This window comes from Camelina sativa, chromosome 20 (assembly GCF_000633955.1).
Source record: "Camelina sativa cultivar DH55 chromosome 20, Cs, whole genome shotgun sequence".
Taxonomy (NCBI): Eukaryota; Viridiplantae; Streptophyta; class Magnoliopsida; order Brassicales; family Brassicaceae; genus Camelina; species Camelina sativa.
In genome coordinates, this window is record NC_025704.1 from 22,621,462 (window position 1) to 22,638,072 (window position 16,611).

At 34.4% G+C, this 16,611-nt stretch overlaps 5 protein-coding genes across 9 annotated transcripts in view; 3 read left to right on the forward strand and 2 right to left on the reverse strand.

The window, feature by feature from the left end:
* Positions 8,902 to 10,608, reverse strand: LOC104771448. 5 transcript variants are annotated; one of them, XM_010495971.2, is made up of 4 exons: positions 10,050 to 10,606; positions 9,529 to 9,593; positions 9,303 to 9,382; positions 8,902 to 9,123 (listed from the first exon to the last, which is right to left on the reverse strand). In XM_010495971.2, the coding sequence occupies exons 1-3, from the start codon at positions 10,516 to 10,518 to the stop codon at positions 9,335 to 9,337; spliced, it is 582 nt and encodes a 193-aa protein (XP_010494273.1). In that variant the 5' UTR covers positions 10,519 to 10,606; the 3' UTR covers positions 8,902 to 9,123; positions 9,303 to 9,334. The 5 variants fall into 5 exon arrangements, 3 of the variants coding, with proteins under 3 accessions (XP_010494273.1, XP_010494274.1, XP_010494271.1); XM_010495972.2 differs by having other exon boundaries at positions 9,297 to 9,382; XM_010495969.2 differs by lacking the exon at positions 9,303 to 9,382 and having other exon boundaries at positions 10,050 to 10,608.
* LOC109131337 lies at positions 11,238 to 11,812 on the forward strand. Its single transcript, XM_019242189.1, has one exon. The coding sequence runs from the start codon at positions 11,324 to 11,326 to the stop codon at positions 11,564 to 11,566; it is 243 nt and encodes an 80-aa protein (XP_019097734.1). The 5' UTR covers positions 11,238 to 11,323; the 3' UTR covers positions 11,567 to 11,812.
* LOC109131343 lies at positions 12,784 to 13,285 on the forward strand. Its single transcript, XM_019242207.1, has one exon. The coding sequence runs from the start codon at positions 12,831 to 12,833 to the stop codon at positions 13,071 to 13,073; it is 243 nt and encodes an 80-aa protein (XP_019097752.1). The 5' UTR covers positions 12,784 to 12,830; the 3' UTR covers positions 13,074 to 13,285.
* Positions 14,732 to 15,197, forward strand: LOC109131349. The gene has a single exon (XM_019242218.1). The coding sequence runs from the start codon at positions 14,775 to 14,777 to the stop codon at positions 15,006 to 15,008; it is 234 nt and encodes a 77-aa protein (XP_019097763.1). The 5' UTR covers positions 14,732 to 14,774; the 3' UTR covers positions 15,009 to 15,197.
* LOC104772744 (WPP domain-containing protein 1-like) overlaps positions 16,153 to 16,611 on the reverse strand; it is a 1,111-nt gene continuing 652 nt past the window's right edge. Inside the window, exon 2 of the mRNA XM_010497324.2 lies at positions 16,153 to 16,284. Coding sequence (XP_010495626.1) covers positions 16,153 to 16,284 — 132 coding nt within the window. The remainder of the gene's footprint in view (positions 16,285 to 16,611) is intronic.

The following is a 16,611-nucleotide window of genomic DNA, read 5'->3' on the forward strand; positions in this document are numbered from 1 at the left end:
AAGTATTATATATATATAGATATTACATTGTTCTATTTTTAAAGATTCATCTCCATTATCTAATTTGGATTACCATCTTATAGTAAACAATCTCTCTTCCTCTCCTACCAATATCAAATGTTGTTATATCTCATATGTGTTGTAACTTGTAAGAGTTTGATTCTATATTTTAATGTAGAAAGTATTATATATATTTAACATTGTTTTCAATTTTTATTTTATTTATATAAAAAAATATTTCTTTTATATTTCTTGCCTTTCTAATCTATTCATATTTATTTTTTAAATTTGCATAGTTAAATTTAAATTCACATATGTTGGTTTTAACAAAACAATCAACTTTATTTGAGAATTAGATGTTCCTATTCATTTTTAAACGATCAATGTGTAACATATAAGCATTTTGTCTTGCAATCACAAGTTCCATTTCCATTGCTTAACTCCATGGTTAAACTATAATATATGTTGTCCTATTTGTAGGAATAACAACATACTTATTTAATTTATTTAAAAGAGCAGATGATTAAACGAAATAAACATTTCTCCAAATTTTATAATTCAATCAGTGAGTGTACTTATTACTTTGAAAAACTTTTACATTGAAGTTCATAAAATCATATAAGAAAACTAAAATACTATATCACTTCAAATTTGGAAGGAAACACTTGGTATTCCTTTTAAAAAAAGTCAAGACACATATAAAAATTTATTAATATTTAACTCACTTTAAAGACATTAAAGGTCATTTAACTCAAAAATAACTTCTATCCAATAATTTCATACATTCCTCCCACAAATAAAAATAAATATATATATATATATATGTTCAAGATTGTATTTAAATATTACATAATTTTTTAGTTAGAGTCACATATATACAATATATACATAAGAATTTATATTACTTATTAACACCATAATTCGACCCATTATTTGCTTAATTCAATATTGGTTTCAAAGCCAACTAAAGAAAAATAGAAACGATCTTATTGATATTAGACCAAAACATGGGCATACAAACATAATCACTTACACGGAAGATATTTTAAAAAAATAACTTATTATTACAACATCAATGTATGAAGGGTTTACATAAGCAGTTAATTAGAAAATATATAATACAATAAATATATTGGAAACAATATCAGTCAATGATAAAATTGGATCCTCAAAAGCAAGAAACAACATCTTCATAATCCATAAAAAGTAAATGCCACAATTCTACACATCTGAACGAAATGGTATAAACATATAGTGTATAAATAAAAGTGACGGCAAAGCCCGTATATGCCTAATTAAAACGAAATAATACAAAAGAGAAAACGAAAAAGACCAAAAAAAAAAAAAGTGCCAACTACACCACAAACCACGCGTTGCGTGGGGAAGCACCTAGTATTAAATAAAAGCTGTGTAAATTCAGAGGATCAAAAAGCTAGGCCTAAGGAATTTCTCAGGAAATTACAAATTATTAAATCAGGAAATAAATAGGATTCAATCAATTAAGAACAGATCTAGAAATCTAAACACTTTTGTAAATTAAATCAATTCTCACTGCAAATAATATCTAAATTTAAAACTAGAAAATCCAAATCTCTTTGTAAAATTCTAGGTTAAAAATCAGCAATTAAATCAGGTTTAGATTGTTCACAAAATTATTAAATCAAATCTCTTTACAAGAAATAATTTTGCTCATCAAAAGGTTTTATCAGGAAAACAATTATATTCTCATATCAATTTATTTTCCTAGGGTATTAATTCTAGATGGCCAATCAAGGATTAATATGAAGAACAACCTAAGATGAAGATCTAGATAGATAAAGAATCATAAATAAACAGATCTAATCATTCATAAAATTCCTGTGAAAAACCCTGAACCTAACAAATAAACTACTCAGACATAATCATTGAAGAACAAAACATCTTTCTAAATAATAAGCAATTGAGATTATAAAGAGTAAGAAGGAGTTCAAGAATTCTTCTCTACAAAGCAGATCTGATCTCTCTCTCTCCAAAGCTCTCCAAATCTCACAGGGTTGCAGAAAATAAAACTTGCTAGAAAATAACTTCAGGGTTTGCAAAAACCTAAAAACTATATATATGTCCTAAAACACGTCATGGACTTATGTTGCAATTTTGGAAGACTTTAGGGTAGAATTGTAAAACTTCCAATTTTGTGATTCTTCATCGGCTGAAGAGGGTGTCGATTGATGCTCTTGATCTTGGTGTCGATCGATGCCCTTGTTTTGATCCGAGATTTATGCTCCAACACGATCCAAATTGCTCCATCCGTGCTAAAATCCTAGAAAACCTGCAAAGACTCTAAAACATCCTAGAAACACATCAAAAGACACTAAAAGACTCGTTATATCATGGTTAAAAACCACAAAAACCATGATATATCAACTCCCCCAGACTTAGCCTTTGCTTGCCCTCAAGCAAAACATAAACTTAGACATGTGAAAGAGGTTTGAAAACAGGGAACTCACTCAATTGCATGATGATTCTTATTCACACTCTTCATTTACCTGACTCAAGAACTTACTTCTTATACTCAACCATGATAAGCATCAACATTCCTTACTCAAATCCCCCAATCCTTTAGAATCTCTGAAATCTCCATTGTCATCTCATTAGTCAATATTAAGGCACAAATAAGGTGAATTCTTACATTGGGTGTATTGATCAGTGGCATATGGATTCTCTTCAGGCCAAGACATTCTTCTTATATCTCCTTTCCTCTCCCTTTTCTCACTTCCAAATTTTTTTCTTTTCTCTCTTTTCTTAATCAAAGGTGTAAGCGAATACCGGGGTCATCGGTAATTTACCTACCCCTCACTTCCAAGCTTTGTGTGATCATTTGACTCAAGAGTAGAATAATGAGGTCACTGGTAATTTACATACCTCTCTAAACTGATCAAAATCATCTCATCTTTTATTCTCTTTTTTTTTTTTTTAAAGCACTGAAGGGAAGAGAGAGGGGAGACATACTTTGAAAAATTGCACTGTCTTGTATGGCCCGAAGAAGAAGTCTAGTCCACTGATTTCCAACCCCAAAGTAAGAGATTAAGTCCGGTTAAAATCCTGATAAAAGTTGAGACAACGTTAGATCAATCAGATATCCATTGAATAAGGGCTTTCAGGATTGTTGATAAGGCTCATAGTCTTTCTAAGCTTCAGTTCTGAGATCAAGCATAAACAAATAATCATTAGAGTGTTAGCCAAATAAGAGAAATCATTAATCAAGATCATAATTCCCAAAGACAAAAAGAAAAATTTTGAAAAATTTGACTCAAACTTTATGGTTTGGACTGACACAACTGAAACTCAAAAATAGAAAACATAGTTAGTAACTAACCTCCCCCAGACTTAAACAACACTGTCCCCAGTGTTATCAAGTAAGAGGAAAGCAAAAATAAAAATAAAATAAATCAAAATCAAAATCAAAAGAAAAAGAAAACCCTACCAGTGGGTTGCCTCCCACTAAGCGTTTGTTTTCAGTCATTAGCTTGACTGTGTTGCCTCTTTTTAGCCCTGCAAAATCATCAACAGAAGAAACAAGCGCTCTACGATAATCTCGTGGCTTGGTTAACTGCAAAACAGTTTTTATCTCTTTGAAATTCTTGTTGATGATAGGAGAAGGTTTAGGTGAAGAAGATACATACATTGGCCTTACCTGAGGACTCTGGAGTGTGGATTGATGACTCTTCTGTTTGGGAACAGGTTTCTGACTTGGAGCATCAGTTTTGGACAAGCTTTGTCGCGGTCGTGGAGGGGTGTCGATCGATACCCTCTTGGTGGCATCGATCGACACTGAGCCTGATGCTCGTGTTGCAGAAACTTTTTCAACAGAAAAAGTCTGTCCATCAATAGTAGGAGCCCTCCTCAGCTTATCCATCTCAAAATTCAAACTCAAACCATCCACATTCAGTGCTATGTGTCCCTTCTGCACATCAATGATGGCACCAGCTGTAGCCAAGAAAGATCTTCCTAAGATGAGAGGATCTTTAGGCTCTTGATCATACTTCAGCACCACAAAGTCAGTGGGAATCATGAAGTTGCCAACCTTAACTGGAATATCCTCTAAAACACCTTCAGGAGTTCTTCGGGAGCGATCAGCCAAGATAAGAGAAATCTGAGTTGGCTTGAATTCTGTCATCCCAAGTCTCACAGCAACAAAATGTGGCATCAAGTTGATGCTAGAGCCAAGGTCACAAAGTGAGTGAGAAAACCTTCCTGCTGAGATAGAGCAATCAAGAACAAAGCTTCCAGGATCTGGTAACTTCTTAGCAGTCCTACATTGAATGATTGCACTCACTTCCTTAGAGACAACCACCTCCTGCTTCTTCTCCTTCTTCCTCTGTGAAGGCTGGTTTAACAGAATTGCACTGACATCCTTAGTAAGCAGTGCTCCTTCTTCAGGGCTCAAACCATTGGATACCATTCTCTTTACATAGCGTTTTAGTGGTGGTGAAAGCTTCACTGCATCAATCAATGGCATCTCAATCATCACCTTGTCCATCATTGCCTTGCATCTAGCTTCCTCCATCTCCTGCTTAGACTTTCTTGGCTTGGGAAAAGGAACCTTAGGCTTGTAGACCCTTTCAGCAGCTGGAACCTGAGATTTTGCAGTTTCTGGGTTCGTCTGAGAGGAGTGTCGACCGACACCCAGGTGGTATCGATCGACACCATCATCTGAAACCGAGAGATTTGTCGATTTCTCTCTGTTTTCTGCAGAAGCAAATTCACCATCACCTTCATCTCTCACTGATATGGCATTGCAAGCATGCTTGGGGTTTGAGTCAGTTCTTCCAGGAAGAAAACCCTCTTGTCTTTTGACAGACCCAGCAGTCTGAATAACCTGATTCTCTAACTTCTTGACATGAATGTTCAATGCTTCTATCTTCCCATTCAGCTCAGAGTAGACATTGTCAATCTTTCCATTGAATGTCACTGTCAAATTCTCCAGTCCTTGCAAAAGCTGCTCAAGCATAGTCTCCATTCTACTCTCAGAAGAAGTCTTAGGAGGTGGAGACTGATAAAATGAATTCCCATAGGTCCTTGTATAGCCATTGTTCTGTTGCTGCTTCTGGTCACCATTGTAAGGTCTGTTGCCTTGCTGATTACCAAATCTCTGTCCCTGATATCCAGCTCCATACACATAGATGACATTCTCCTCTGTATTCTCTGGCTCTAGCTCAAATGTCTCAACTTCAGCAGCAAATTGGACTGACTTCTTACCCACAAGGAGATTATGTACTGAATCCAGCTTAGCATTAACAGAAGCTAACTGGTTTGAATCAAACTCTTCATGCAGTCTCTTTCTTTCAGCATCAGCTCTTTTAGTGCTATTGCTAGAAGCCAAATTCTCAATCAAAACTTCAGCATCTTCTGGAAATCTTCTCTTGAAGTTCCCATGACTTGCAGCATCCAAAGCTAACTGATACTTCCAGTCACACCCTCTAAAGAAGATACTCAACAGTTGTACCCTTGAAAAACCATGGACTGGACAGTCCCTTTGATAAGCTTTGAATCTCACCCAAGCTGCCTTGAAAGCTTCATCATGTCCTTGCTTGAATGAAGAGATCTTGACTCTCAGCTCATCTGACATTGCATCATCATAGAAATGGTTGAGGAAAGCCACTTTGACTTGTTGCCAAGATGTCAAAGATCCAGCTGGCAACTGCTTCAACCACTGGGATGCCTCTCCTGCAAGTGAGTATGGGAACAGCTTGCAGAAGATGAAGTCCTCACTCACTCCATTAGCCTTGATACTGGTCACAAAATCCTCAAAGTGCTCAATATGGTCCAGAGGCTTCTCATGGGGCAGGTTTGAGAAAGGTCTCTGCCCAACAAGTTGAAAGTAAGCAGGCTTCAGCTCAAAATCATTCCTCTGGAATGGTGGAGGAACAATAGCAGACCGGTTCTCATACACAAGATCAGCCCGGTTATAGTTAGCAATGGTCTGGATCAGGTCCCGGTTTTGATCCTGTCTTCGAACTGGGTTCTGGACGTGGTTGGCAGTTCCACGTCCGTCTGCAGCAAGTGGGTGTCGATCGATGCCACCTGGTTGGTGTCGATCGACACCAAGATTTGGCTCGTCAACAACACCAGCTTGCTGGTTAACGACAGCCTGCTCGTTGACAACATGTTCAGCAATCACGTTTCCTTCTGCATCAAGCTTTTGGCCCTGCTCATTGCGCAAGTGGCCCTCTTGATCCCTCAAAACACCAGCCTCATCACGCATCAGAATGATCGTATTAACCATCTTCATAGATTTAGCTGCTTTTCTGTTCTCACGCTCAAGTTTTTCCAACTCTTGGTTTGACAAATTCACAGTAGGACCAGACTTGTTGCTCCTTGTGTGTGGTCTAGGAGGCATGCACCTGAAACACCAAAGAGAAGAAAAACTAAAACGTGTAAGTAAAAAAATAAAAATAAAAAATTTAGACAAAATCTAAAACTCAAATCTAATGGTAGATCAAAGAGTCCCCGGCAACGGCGCCAAAATTTGATATGCTCAAATTTACCCTAGAGCTACTCTCTCAAATTAAGAGATCAATGCAGTACTTAGGGGTCGAATTCCACAAGGACTCAAGACTACACAATAAATTATAGAGTTTTATAATTATGCTAAACAGATAAATTTGAATTAAAATAAACAATGCAAAAATATTAAATAAAAGCTGTGTAAATTCAAATGATCAAAAAGCTAGGCCTAGGGAATTTCTCAGGAAATTATAAATTATTAAATCAGGAAATAAATAGGATTCAAGCAATTAAGAACAGATCTAGAACTCTAAACACTTTTGTAAATTAAATCAGTTCTCACTGCAAATAATATCTAAATTTAAAACCAGAAAATCCAAATCTCTTTGTAAAATTCTAGGTTAAAAATCAGCAATAAAATCAGGTTTAGATTGTTCACAAAATTATTAAATCAAATCTCTTTGCAAGAAATAATTTTGCTCATCAAAAGGTTTTATCAGGAAAATCAATTATATTCTCATATCAATTTATTTTCCTAAAGTATTAATTCTAGATGGCCAATCAAGGATTAATATGAAGAACAACCTAAGATGAAGATCTAGATAAATAAAGAATCATAAATAAACAGATCTAATAATTCATAAAATTCCTGTGAAAAACCCTGAACCTAACAAACAAACTACTCAGACATAATCATTGAAGAACAAAACATCTTTCTGAATAATAAGCAATTGAGATTATAAAGAGTAAGAAGGAGTTCAAGAATTCTTCTCTACAAAGCAGATCTGATCTCTCTCTCTCTCCAAAGCTCTCCAAATCTCACAGGGTTGCAGAAAATAAAACTTGCTAGAAAATAACTTCAGGGTTTGCAAAAACCTAAAAACTATATATATATGTCCTAAAACACGTCAGAGACTTATGTTGCAATTTTGGAAGACTTTGGGGTAGAATTGTAAAACTTCCAATTTTGTGATTCTTCATCGGCTGAAGAGGGTGTCGATCGATGCTCTTGATCTTGGTGTCAATCGATGCCCTTGTTTTGATCCGAGATTTATGCTCCAAAACGATCCCAAATTGCTCCATCCATGCTAAAATCCTAGAAACCCTGCAAAGACTCTAAAACATCCTAGAAACACATCAAAAGACAATAAAAGACTCTTTATATCATGGTTAAAAACCACAAAAACCATGATATATCAGTCACCACGACCCTTATTTGAAGTATGTAAATGCCGTTCTCCTAAATTAATCTCATGTTGGTCGATGGCCAACGAATTGAATTGAATGCCTTACAAATGCCATAACATAAACCAAGTATATATAGACTATATAATATAGTACCTAAAGGTCCTAAATGATATGATGGGTACCCAAGTCAGCAGTGCACTCTATCCCTCTTCAGTCGGAGTTGAAATTGCTAGAGTGGTTTGTCTAACTTTTCATCTCACTAGATTGGATGTGAAGATTTTTGAACCAAAAAAAAAAGATTGGTTGTGAAGAGTTTCAAACAAATATGTTTAATCTTAATCCCCACGATTCAAGAACTTTGTGACTGGCCTTCATTTTTTTATATTTTTTTTTGAACAAACCTACATTTTCTAATTACGTTGACCAGTTTATTTATTACCACTGGAGATGGTTCTTTTTTTTACTTTTATTTTAGTGTAAAAAAAATATTAAAAACATGTATTTTGGTTTGGTAAACTCTTCATCTCCGACTTTAAAGGCCGGTTTTTTTACTAAATTATATCTAAGTAAAAAATATTGTGTTATCGCGACACTTACTCTTCATTGGTCCTTTACCTACTTCTAGCCAATACTTATACGAAAGGCACTCCTACATTTTACATCTCCTATTTACTTATGAAAGTAGGAAAACATAAGTTAATTTGAAACTATACAACTAACAACAGCCGAGTAGTCCTTGCCTTCTAGGCATACTAACAATACTTCAGTTTGGTTCGGTTCAATTAATTAGGTCTTGTTTTTGTTTTCAAAGCAAAACCGATTGGCTAAGACTGACAGTATTGACTAAATCAAATGGAAAACAGCATAGGACCAATCATAAAGTTCTTGAATCATAGAGATCAACAACTTTAAACAATTTGTTTTGAAAGGCTTGACATCCAATCTTGTGAGATAAAAAGTTAAGAAGTGGTACGGACATATGAAGAGTAAGAGTTGGTAAGTGATGTCGCGTCATCAGTCGTCAGCGACTATAATTTCATCGTTTTGAATTTTGCCCTCTTAGGGCATCTTTAAAGGGATAACTTTTTTTTGTGTTCTTAGATTAAATATATTAGGAAAATAATCTAAAATCAGTTGTTAAGAACTTTTGCTAAAAAGTTAGTTATAAGGAGAACATGTTTAAGATCATAAGATTAAATAATATAATAATATTAAACATATCAAGAACATTTACAAGTATCTATATTTTTGCAAACTTAGCTTCATAATCAAAATGTTGTTGAGAAGCATACTTGAGGTTTGTTTAACAAAATTTCGTTCCGGTTCAGTAATATTTGAATGTAAAAAATGCAGTTAAAAGAAAACCTTTACTCTTCCTTGGATCTCTTCCTCGCCTCTGCCTCCAAGAGCTCCAGATCTTTGTTGAACTTGCAAATGCGGTAGATGCACCTGTCAATGAACAGAATATATGCCAGTGTGAGAAAGCTAAACTGCAGACCAAAAACTAACTGCGAACCAAGAATCAATCAAGTTGTGAGAAAGCTTCACCAAGAACTAATTGCCAACAGAGTCACAAGAACATTGTAAAACTCAAATTGATCAAGTTGTAAAAGAGGACAAACATTTACCACCGTGCGAAAGAAGTAGCTTAACAGTGTTCTCAAGACCTCTTTTTGCAGCATGGTGCAGAGGAGTCCCAACATGACGACTTGAGAGAGAAAATGAACACATTAGCTCAAACACACTCTAAAACTAAAACTTCTTTCAATGACTATCACAACATACAATGTCACCAACATCCTAACTTAGGATTGACTCAGCTACTCAAGCTCCATTATTTCGTATATAAACTACCTTCCAAGTGCAGTACATGCTAGTCTCATTAGCGGCATTGTGAATGGTCTGATCCCTTCTGTTAGCTACACATGATCATAGTGCAGTCATTGCACAAGCATAAGTAGAATCTCAGTAGAAACTGAGCAGAGAAGGGCAAGTCTAGTGCTTTACATCTCACTTCCACTAATCCAACCTATCGATAACATTAGCACTCAAAATAGCGAAACATAGACATGGATCAAACATCACGGACTCTAAAGAACACATTCTCAGCAGATGTTGTTCATGGATACAAACAAGAAACAACATCAAATTCTCAGCATATGTTGAATAGACATTCAAACAGATCCAAATTACAGGAAATTTTAGCTAAACATCATCAAAACACTATCAAATTTGCCACTCATCGAGTTCACTACCTATTGAGCTATTCGAAGCCCGTGAAGATGAACGAATACTATCAACAGAGACAACCACTTCCTTCCCACCAAGACTCCTATCTCTCCTAACAACTAATTTAGGATTACTTTGGAAATTACCCTTTAAGACTGATCCTAATTTCAAAAGAACCCTAATTGCAAAACCGAACACGAATCCAATCATAACCACACCGCCGACGAACTGCATAGTTGATTTCTTGCAAGAAACGACGACTCTCCGGTTATCGTCAAGCGCGATTAGTGTTTGCAAGTCGGAGAACGCGTCTTTGCTTGAATCGAGAAACAATTGGAATCTGGAATTAGCTAGTTTTGAAATCTGGTGAATGTCTAGGGTTAAGCTGAGGCTTTGGTCTTCGTTTCCGGCGGGAGATGAAGTGGTGAGTGTGAGGAGATTGCCGTCGGTGTTGTCGTAAGATGAGCCATTGGATTTACGGTTCCGGCGAGGACGAGAACGACGGCGTTTTGGAGTGGAGAATGGTAAAAGAGGAGACTTGTAGGTTTGGGATTTGGTGAAGCAGAGTCGTGGAAGAGAAGAACCAGATGAAGAAGAAGACGAAGTCATGTTCATTGTTGTGTGATAATGTTCGCTTGTGGACTCGGTGACAATGCCACGTCACACAAGAACAACCCAAAAAACAGTTCTACAATAAAAACTATTAAACTGATCTAAGCACACTTTTTCATTTTTTCTTATTAAAATAAGCTCAAGAACACCCTTATTGATACACCGATAAAGATGGCCTTAGCGCACGTGAATCGATCTGATCATGACATCACACCGTGTTAATCCTAACCTACTATGAAGAATATAAAAAAAGTCAAAAGTTGACAGATCTCTCACACACTCAAGAAAAAATTGTTGTTTCTTCAATAAGTCTACCCATTGGTCTCCTACTAACCAATTAAAATTCCACTTTTTACGTCTTTGCTAACAATATTTCAATTCCTACTTTTTTACTTCTTACAAATTAAACAGATGTCTTTTTTTCAACTTTAAATGAAAGTCATAGAGAGACAGAGTTCAAACAACGTCTCTTGTGTGGTGAAGCAGGTAGTTAGAGAAACTCATAAGTTATTCACTTGTAATATGAATACACATAATTTTGTTTTGTCCGGCTTATATATATAATTAAAATAGTAAAAGATTAAATGACTTCGAATTAAATACGTAAAAACGCGATACACAAAATCAAAGAGTCAAACATTCTTGGTCAAGAATTAATGCCCTTCGCTTACACACGTTAACACAATCGCATATATATATAAATTCACGAAGCTATTCTTACTTAACCTCAACTTAAAAAGAGAACAAGTAAAGAAGAGAGAAAGGAAGAAGAAACTAACGAAAGAAGCCAAAAAAAAAAGTTCTAAAAATGGAGAAGAAGAATGTGTTTGTGTTGTATATGATCTTGTTACTAGTGGTATCGTCATTGATGCTTGAGAGAGTTGATTGCAGAGCTCTACGATCGAAGCCGTTGAGAGATATTAAAGGACATGATCATCAATCCTCAGCGACCATGAAGGTGAAGAACAGCTCGACAAGACAACGTACTGTGGGGAAGAGTTTTGCTTACCGGTTAGCGTCCGGGCCGAGCAGAAGGGGACGTGGTCACTAATCAACAATTGTCACTTTTTTTTCTTTTTCTCTTCCAATGTTTTTTTTCTGGTCTTTTTGTTAGATATTTTTTAATGTGTAAATCAAAAGTTTTGTTTTAGCCAAAGAAAAGAAAAGAATAGGTACATTCTTTCAAAGAGAATTATCGTGTAACAGTGAGTTCCTAGCTTTCTCGATGTAAATATTTGATTATTTTATTCTTTCCAAATGGAATAGTAATAGTAATGGTAAAACAATGTTTCATATTTATCAACAATTCAGTTTTAAAGGAAACAGATGCATTTCCTAGTTGTGTATAAGAATTTGATACTAATTAATTCAAAATGTTTTTAAAAACGATATAGGTGTGCGCTTGTACAAGAGGCGGCTATAAATTTGTAAGGATTATCAATTTAAACATTATAAACTAAACCATTTTGTTATCAAGCGGACTTAAACGATTTTTTGTTTTTAATTCTATCGGTTGATCTGGTCAACTCTAGTAAAAACACACGGAAGTGTTTACGGAGTAAACTTCTCTACAATCTTAAAATTCAAAAAAAAAAAAAATCAATAACAATGTTAGTCTACACGTCCCTCTTCTATTAGTGCTAGTAGCACTGTGCTACATATATAATACGGCGTTGAAGTACTTTGTTAAGCCTCTCACGTTAACTAAAAGTAACTTTTTATAAAGATGAATACAAGTAAACTGTTTCTTTCGTATTCTTTGACTTGTTGTAAATGTCAAAAAAAAAAAAAAAAATCAAACCAAAAAAATCAAAGGTGACACAACTAGTCGTGTTGTGAATGTCAACCATTCCTTTGATGTTTTTATTTTCAAGTTTTACTTTTCTGAGACTTTTTTTCTTTTCACCACTTGCTTCTCAATATTTCGGTGATTTTTTTTTCAACTTCTTATGAAAGTCATAGAGTTCAACAAACAAATCTTTGTGGCCAAGCTGGTAGTTAGATAAACTCGTTATAATATGAATACACGTCAATTGTTTTGTTCATCTCTGAATTATATATAAATAGTAAAAGATTGAAAACATGAAAGACTTCAATTAAATATGCGAAAACGCGATACACAAAATGACATAGTCAAACATTCTTAGTCAATAAATAATGCCCTTCGCATAAACGCGCACATAACAATCGCATTTTATATATATATACAAAAGATCACGAATCCAAACTACTTATTCTCAAAGATAAAGATAACAAGTATAATAGAGAGCCAAAGAAAGCGTCTAGGGGAAGAACTAAACAAAATTATACAAAAAATGGAGAAGAAGAATGTGTTTGTGCTATGTATGATTTTGGCATTAGTGGGATCGTCGTTGATGTTTGAAGGAGTTGATTGCTGCAGAGCTTTACCATCGAAGTCGTTGAGAAATATTAAAGGACATGAGCAATCCCCGGTGACCATGGAAGTGAATAACAACTGGACAAGTCAACGTCCTTTGGTGAAGAGCTTTGTTTACCGGTTAGCGTCTGGGCCAAGCAGAAGAGGACCTGGTCACTGATCAACAACTACCGCTTTTGATCTATGGTGTTTTTTGCGTTGTCTCAATTAGTTTTTTGTGTGTATGTGTGTGTATAAAGGGAAAGCTTTTGTTTTAGCCAGAAAAAAATGAGAAGAAAATAATTATTCTTTCAAGTAGATTGTAACGCACGCATAACACAAAGTTCCTAGCTCCATCCAGTGTATGTAAATGTTTGGATTTTTTGCCTTGTATGTGCGAGTATTGGCTCACTAACTATAATCTTATTGCATGATATGGAGAGGGCATTCAAAATTTCTTGTAGGCCTTCTGAATCGGTTCTGTACATCAAAGACAAATGAGCTACCAACTGTTTTTGCAAGCCCACTGGAAGATTGTTCCTCTGAGCAAACGATATATGAGACAACATAAACAGAACTTACAAAGTTTCTGGTTCAACTGGTCACATGAACCACCAAGTTGGTCATATTACCAATTATATATATAATTCTGCTAGCAATAATTGGCTTATATGCGTAATGAACAGCTAAAGTTACGGGGATGTATATAATTTGACATTTTAGTTATTTGTGTAAAATTTACAAATTATATATTATTCAATCATGGATTTTAAAAAGTATAATGAAATATATTGTTATTGAAGTAATGATTTAAAAATCTATCTTAGAATCCATTGTTATTCAAAACAATTTGTAAATTTGGATTTTATTGATTTTTAGAGATTCTAGAGGATTTGAGAAGATATTTTAAGTTAAAAATACATAAATCCAAATCTCATGATTATAGGTGAGATTTGAAATTTTTTTACTTGGAATCATATAAACTTTCTTAAAATCATCCAAATTATTTAAAATCTCATGAAAACTCAAATCCATTGGAATATTAGATTGAATACACCCTAAGAAATTTTTGCTTTGAAATGATACGAAATGTTTTTGAAGAATCAAGAAAAAAAAAACATTCTTGCTCATTTGTTATTTTAAACATGATATTACCAATCAAAGGCTAGCTGTGTTTTCAAAACAAAAGCAAAGTTGAAACAGATTTGGGTAAGAGCGTGCAGTGGTGAACACGTCCGTCAGTCGTCACTCGTCAGCAGCTAAAGTTTCACCGTTTTGATATTGTTCCCTTTTTGGCGATCCTAACGAACGTGAATCGGTTCTCTAATGACTTCACACCGTGTTAATCCAAACGGACTACGAAGAAAATATAAAAGTAAAAAAAGTAAAAAAATTGACAGGTGAAAACCCATTTGGTCTCCTACGAACCAATAATATCTCGTCTTTTACAACGTGTTTGCTAACTATTTTTTCATTTGTTACTTATTATTTCTTACGAAACAAATGTCTTTTTTTTCAACATTTTATGAAAGTCATATATAGACACAGAGTTCAACAACATCTCTTGTGGAGAAGCAGGTGGTTGGAGAAACTCATTAGATATTCACTTCAAATATGAATACATATTCATATTATTTTGTTTTGTCTGGCTTATGTAAATAGTAAACGATCAAAAACCTGAAGAGTCTGACTCAACATGTAAAAACGCGATAAACACAATTAATGAAATAGTCGTTGATACTTGGTCAAGAATTGATGCTCCTTATTTAAAGTGTATGCACGCACACACAATCTCATATAGACACAAAAAAAAAGAAAAAATCACGAAGCATTCTTTGTGATCCAAAGAGAAAGAAAACCAAAAAAAAAAAAAGTTACAAAAATGGAGAAAAAGAATATGTTCATGCTGTGGTGTATGATCGTCTTATTGGTGGGCTCATCGTTAATGTTTGAGAGAGTGGATTGCAGAGCCGTACGATCGGAGTTGTTTAGAGACATCAACGGCCATCATCAATCGACGGTGACCATCATGAAGGTGAAGAACAGCTCGTACAGTCGACGTCCTTTAATGAGGATCTTAGCGTCTGGACCGAGCGGAAGAGGAACTGGTCACTAATCCACAACTACCACATCTTTCGACGTGTGTGTGTGTGTTTTTTTTGTTCGTTGGATTATTTTATATATTTTTTTTTTGTTTCGGCCAAAAAAAAAAGATAAAAGAAGTGAATGGTTTTCTCAAGGAGTTCCTATAATATATTATTTTTCAAGAAGAAGAGAATGATTATTTTATATGATAGTATATTCATTGAGTATTTTATGTCAAAAAAAAAAAAAAAAAATCCATGGAGTGTAAATGTTTTATTGTCATTTATTGTTTTTCGAAAATGAAATAAGTAAATGTTTTATTGTTGTTTTCCCAGTTAGTTAGTATCAGTAATAGTTAGAAATAGTGATTACAGTATTAAACTAGTAAAGTAAATTTTAGCCAAATATTTTAAACAATGAGATTACCGCGCGTTATCAACTTTCTCACTACATTGGTATGAAAAAAAAAACTAAAACTTGCTCAACTTGACAACTTCCCATACTAAAAGTTCCTATTTTATAAAAGATGAATTCTACTTAGTTAAATCATTTTTCTAATTCCATAATCGTTAAAACAAATATATATAAAAAAAAAATTAAAAGCAAACCATGCCTATAATGTCTGATACAATTGGTCGTGTTGTGAATGTCAAGGTACTACTATCCCTTTGTTGCTACAGTTGTTAATAGTAATTTATTTCGTTGTTTATTTTTTAAATTGCTTTTGTGGGACTTTCGTTTCTTTTCAGTTTCATTTTCATTTTACCAATAAGAAATACTATTGAAAAAAGTATCAAATCTCATCATCACCTACCGTATCAATTATCTTAGATACTGTCATACAGTCACAGCATCACAATTGTTGATATCACGACCACTTGAATATAGTATTAACTTCGCTCTCTCTAGTGTAAGTCGTCTCCTGATTGTTTTCTTTTTTATATCGGACTTTGAAGTTCATATAATAAACGAGTGCTATCATATATACATATAGCAAACTATCATATAATCGAAGAAACAGAAGATTACCAGGTATTACTACTGCTGGTAGGGTTAAGTGTAATCATGTACCCCCAATTATATATTATCTGAAGCTTTTTATTGTGACTAGATTGTTTTTGCACTAAACTAATAAAAAAAAACACATGTTTAAATCGAACCTTCAAATTCAAAAACTAATAAGGTTTCAAATTCCAAGTCTCCAAAACCAATAAAGAGTAAAAGACAATGAGAGTCAGAAAAATCAAAAAGGCTGATTTCTCTAATTCCAAGAACATAACTAGTATTGAACTGCCCCCAATGCACACCTAAACAACAACCGAATTCAAATTATCAAACTTCAAAGCTATAAGATGATTTGATGATTTTGATGTGAAAAGGGCTTAGATGAACGAGTTCAAGCAAAGCAAGCCACATATATAATAATCTAATTAACGACGAATGCATGAAGAACTAGTTAATAAACGATAAAGCAAGCATAAAACCATTCACTTAACTCGTTAATTACCATGATTAAGAAACCAAAAGCATCCAATTGCCAAATCAACAAGGCATTATCATGATCATCACTACAAGAACTCTTGAGATAATCTCATACGAACTCTCTAAGCAACAAAAAAAAAAAAAAAAAAAAA

Bases quoted from the DNA above. Each gene is read 5' to 3' on its own strand.
- LOC109131337 (XM_019242189.1), top strand. From the start codon at position 11,324: ATGGAGAAGAAGAATGTGTTTGTGTTGTATATGATCTTGTTACTAGTG.
- LOC104771448 (XM_010495969.2), bottom strand. From the start codon at position 10,518: ATGAACATGACTTCGTCTTCTTCTTCATCTGGTTCTTCTCTTCCACGA. The intron at 9,594-10,049 runs GTAATTTCCAAA...GATCATGTGTAG, and splicing joins ATTAGGATCAGTCTTAAAGG to CTAACAGAAGGGATCAGACC. The intron at 9,124-9,528 runs GTAGTTTATATA...GTTCATTGACAG, and splicing joins GCATGTACTGCACTTGGAAG to GTGCATCTACCGCATTTGCA.
- LOC109131343 (XM_019242207.1), top strand. From the start codon at position 12,831: ATGGAGAAGAAGAATGTGTTTGTGCTATGTATGATTTTGGCATTAGTG.
- LOC109131349 (XM_019242218.1), top strand. From the start codon at position 14,775: ATGGAGAAAAAGAATATGTTCATGCTGTGGTGTATGATCGTCTTATTG.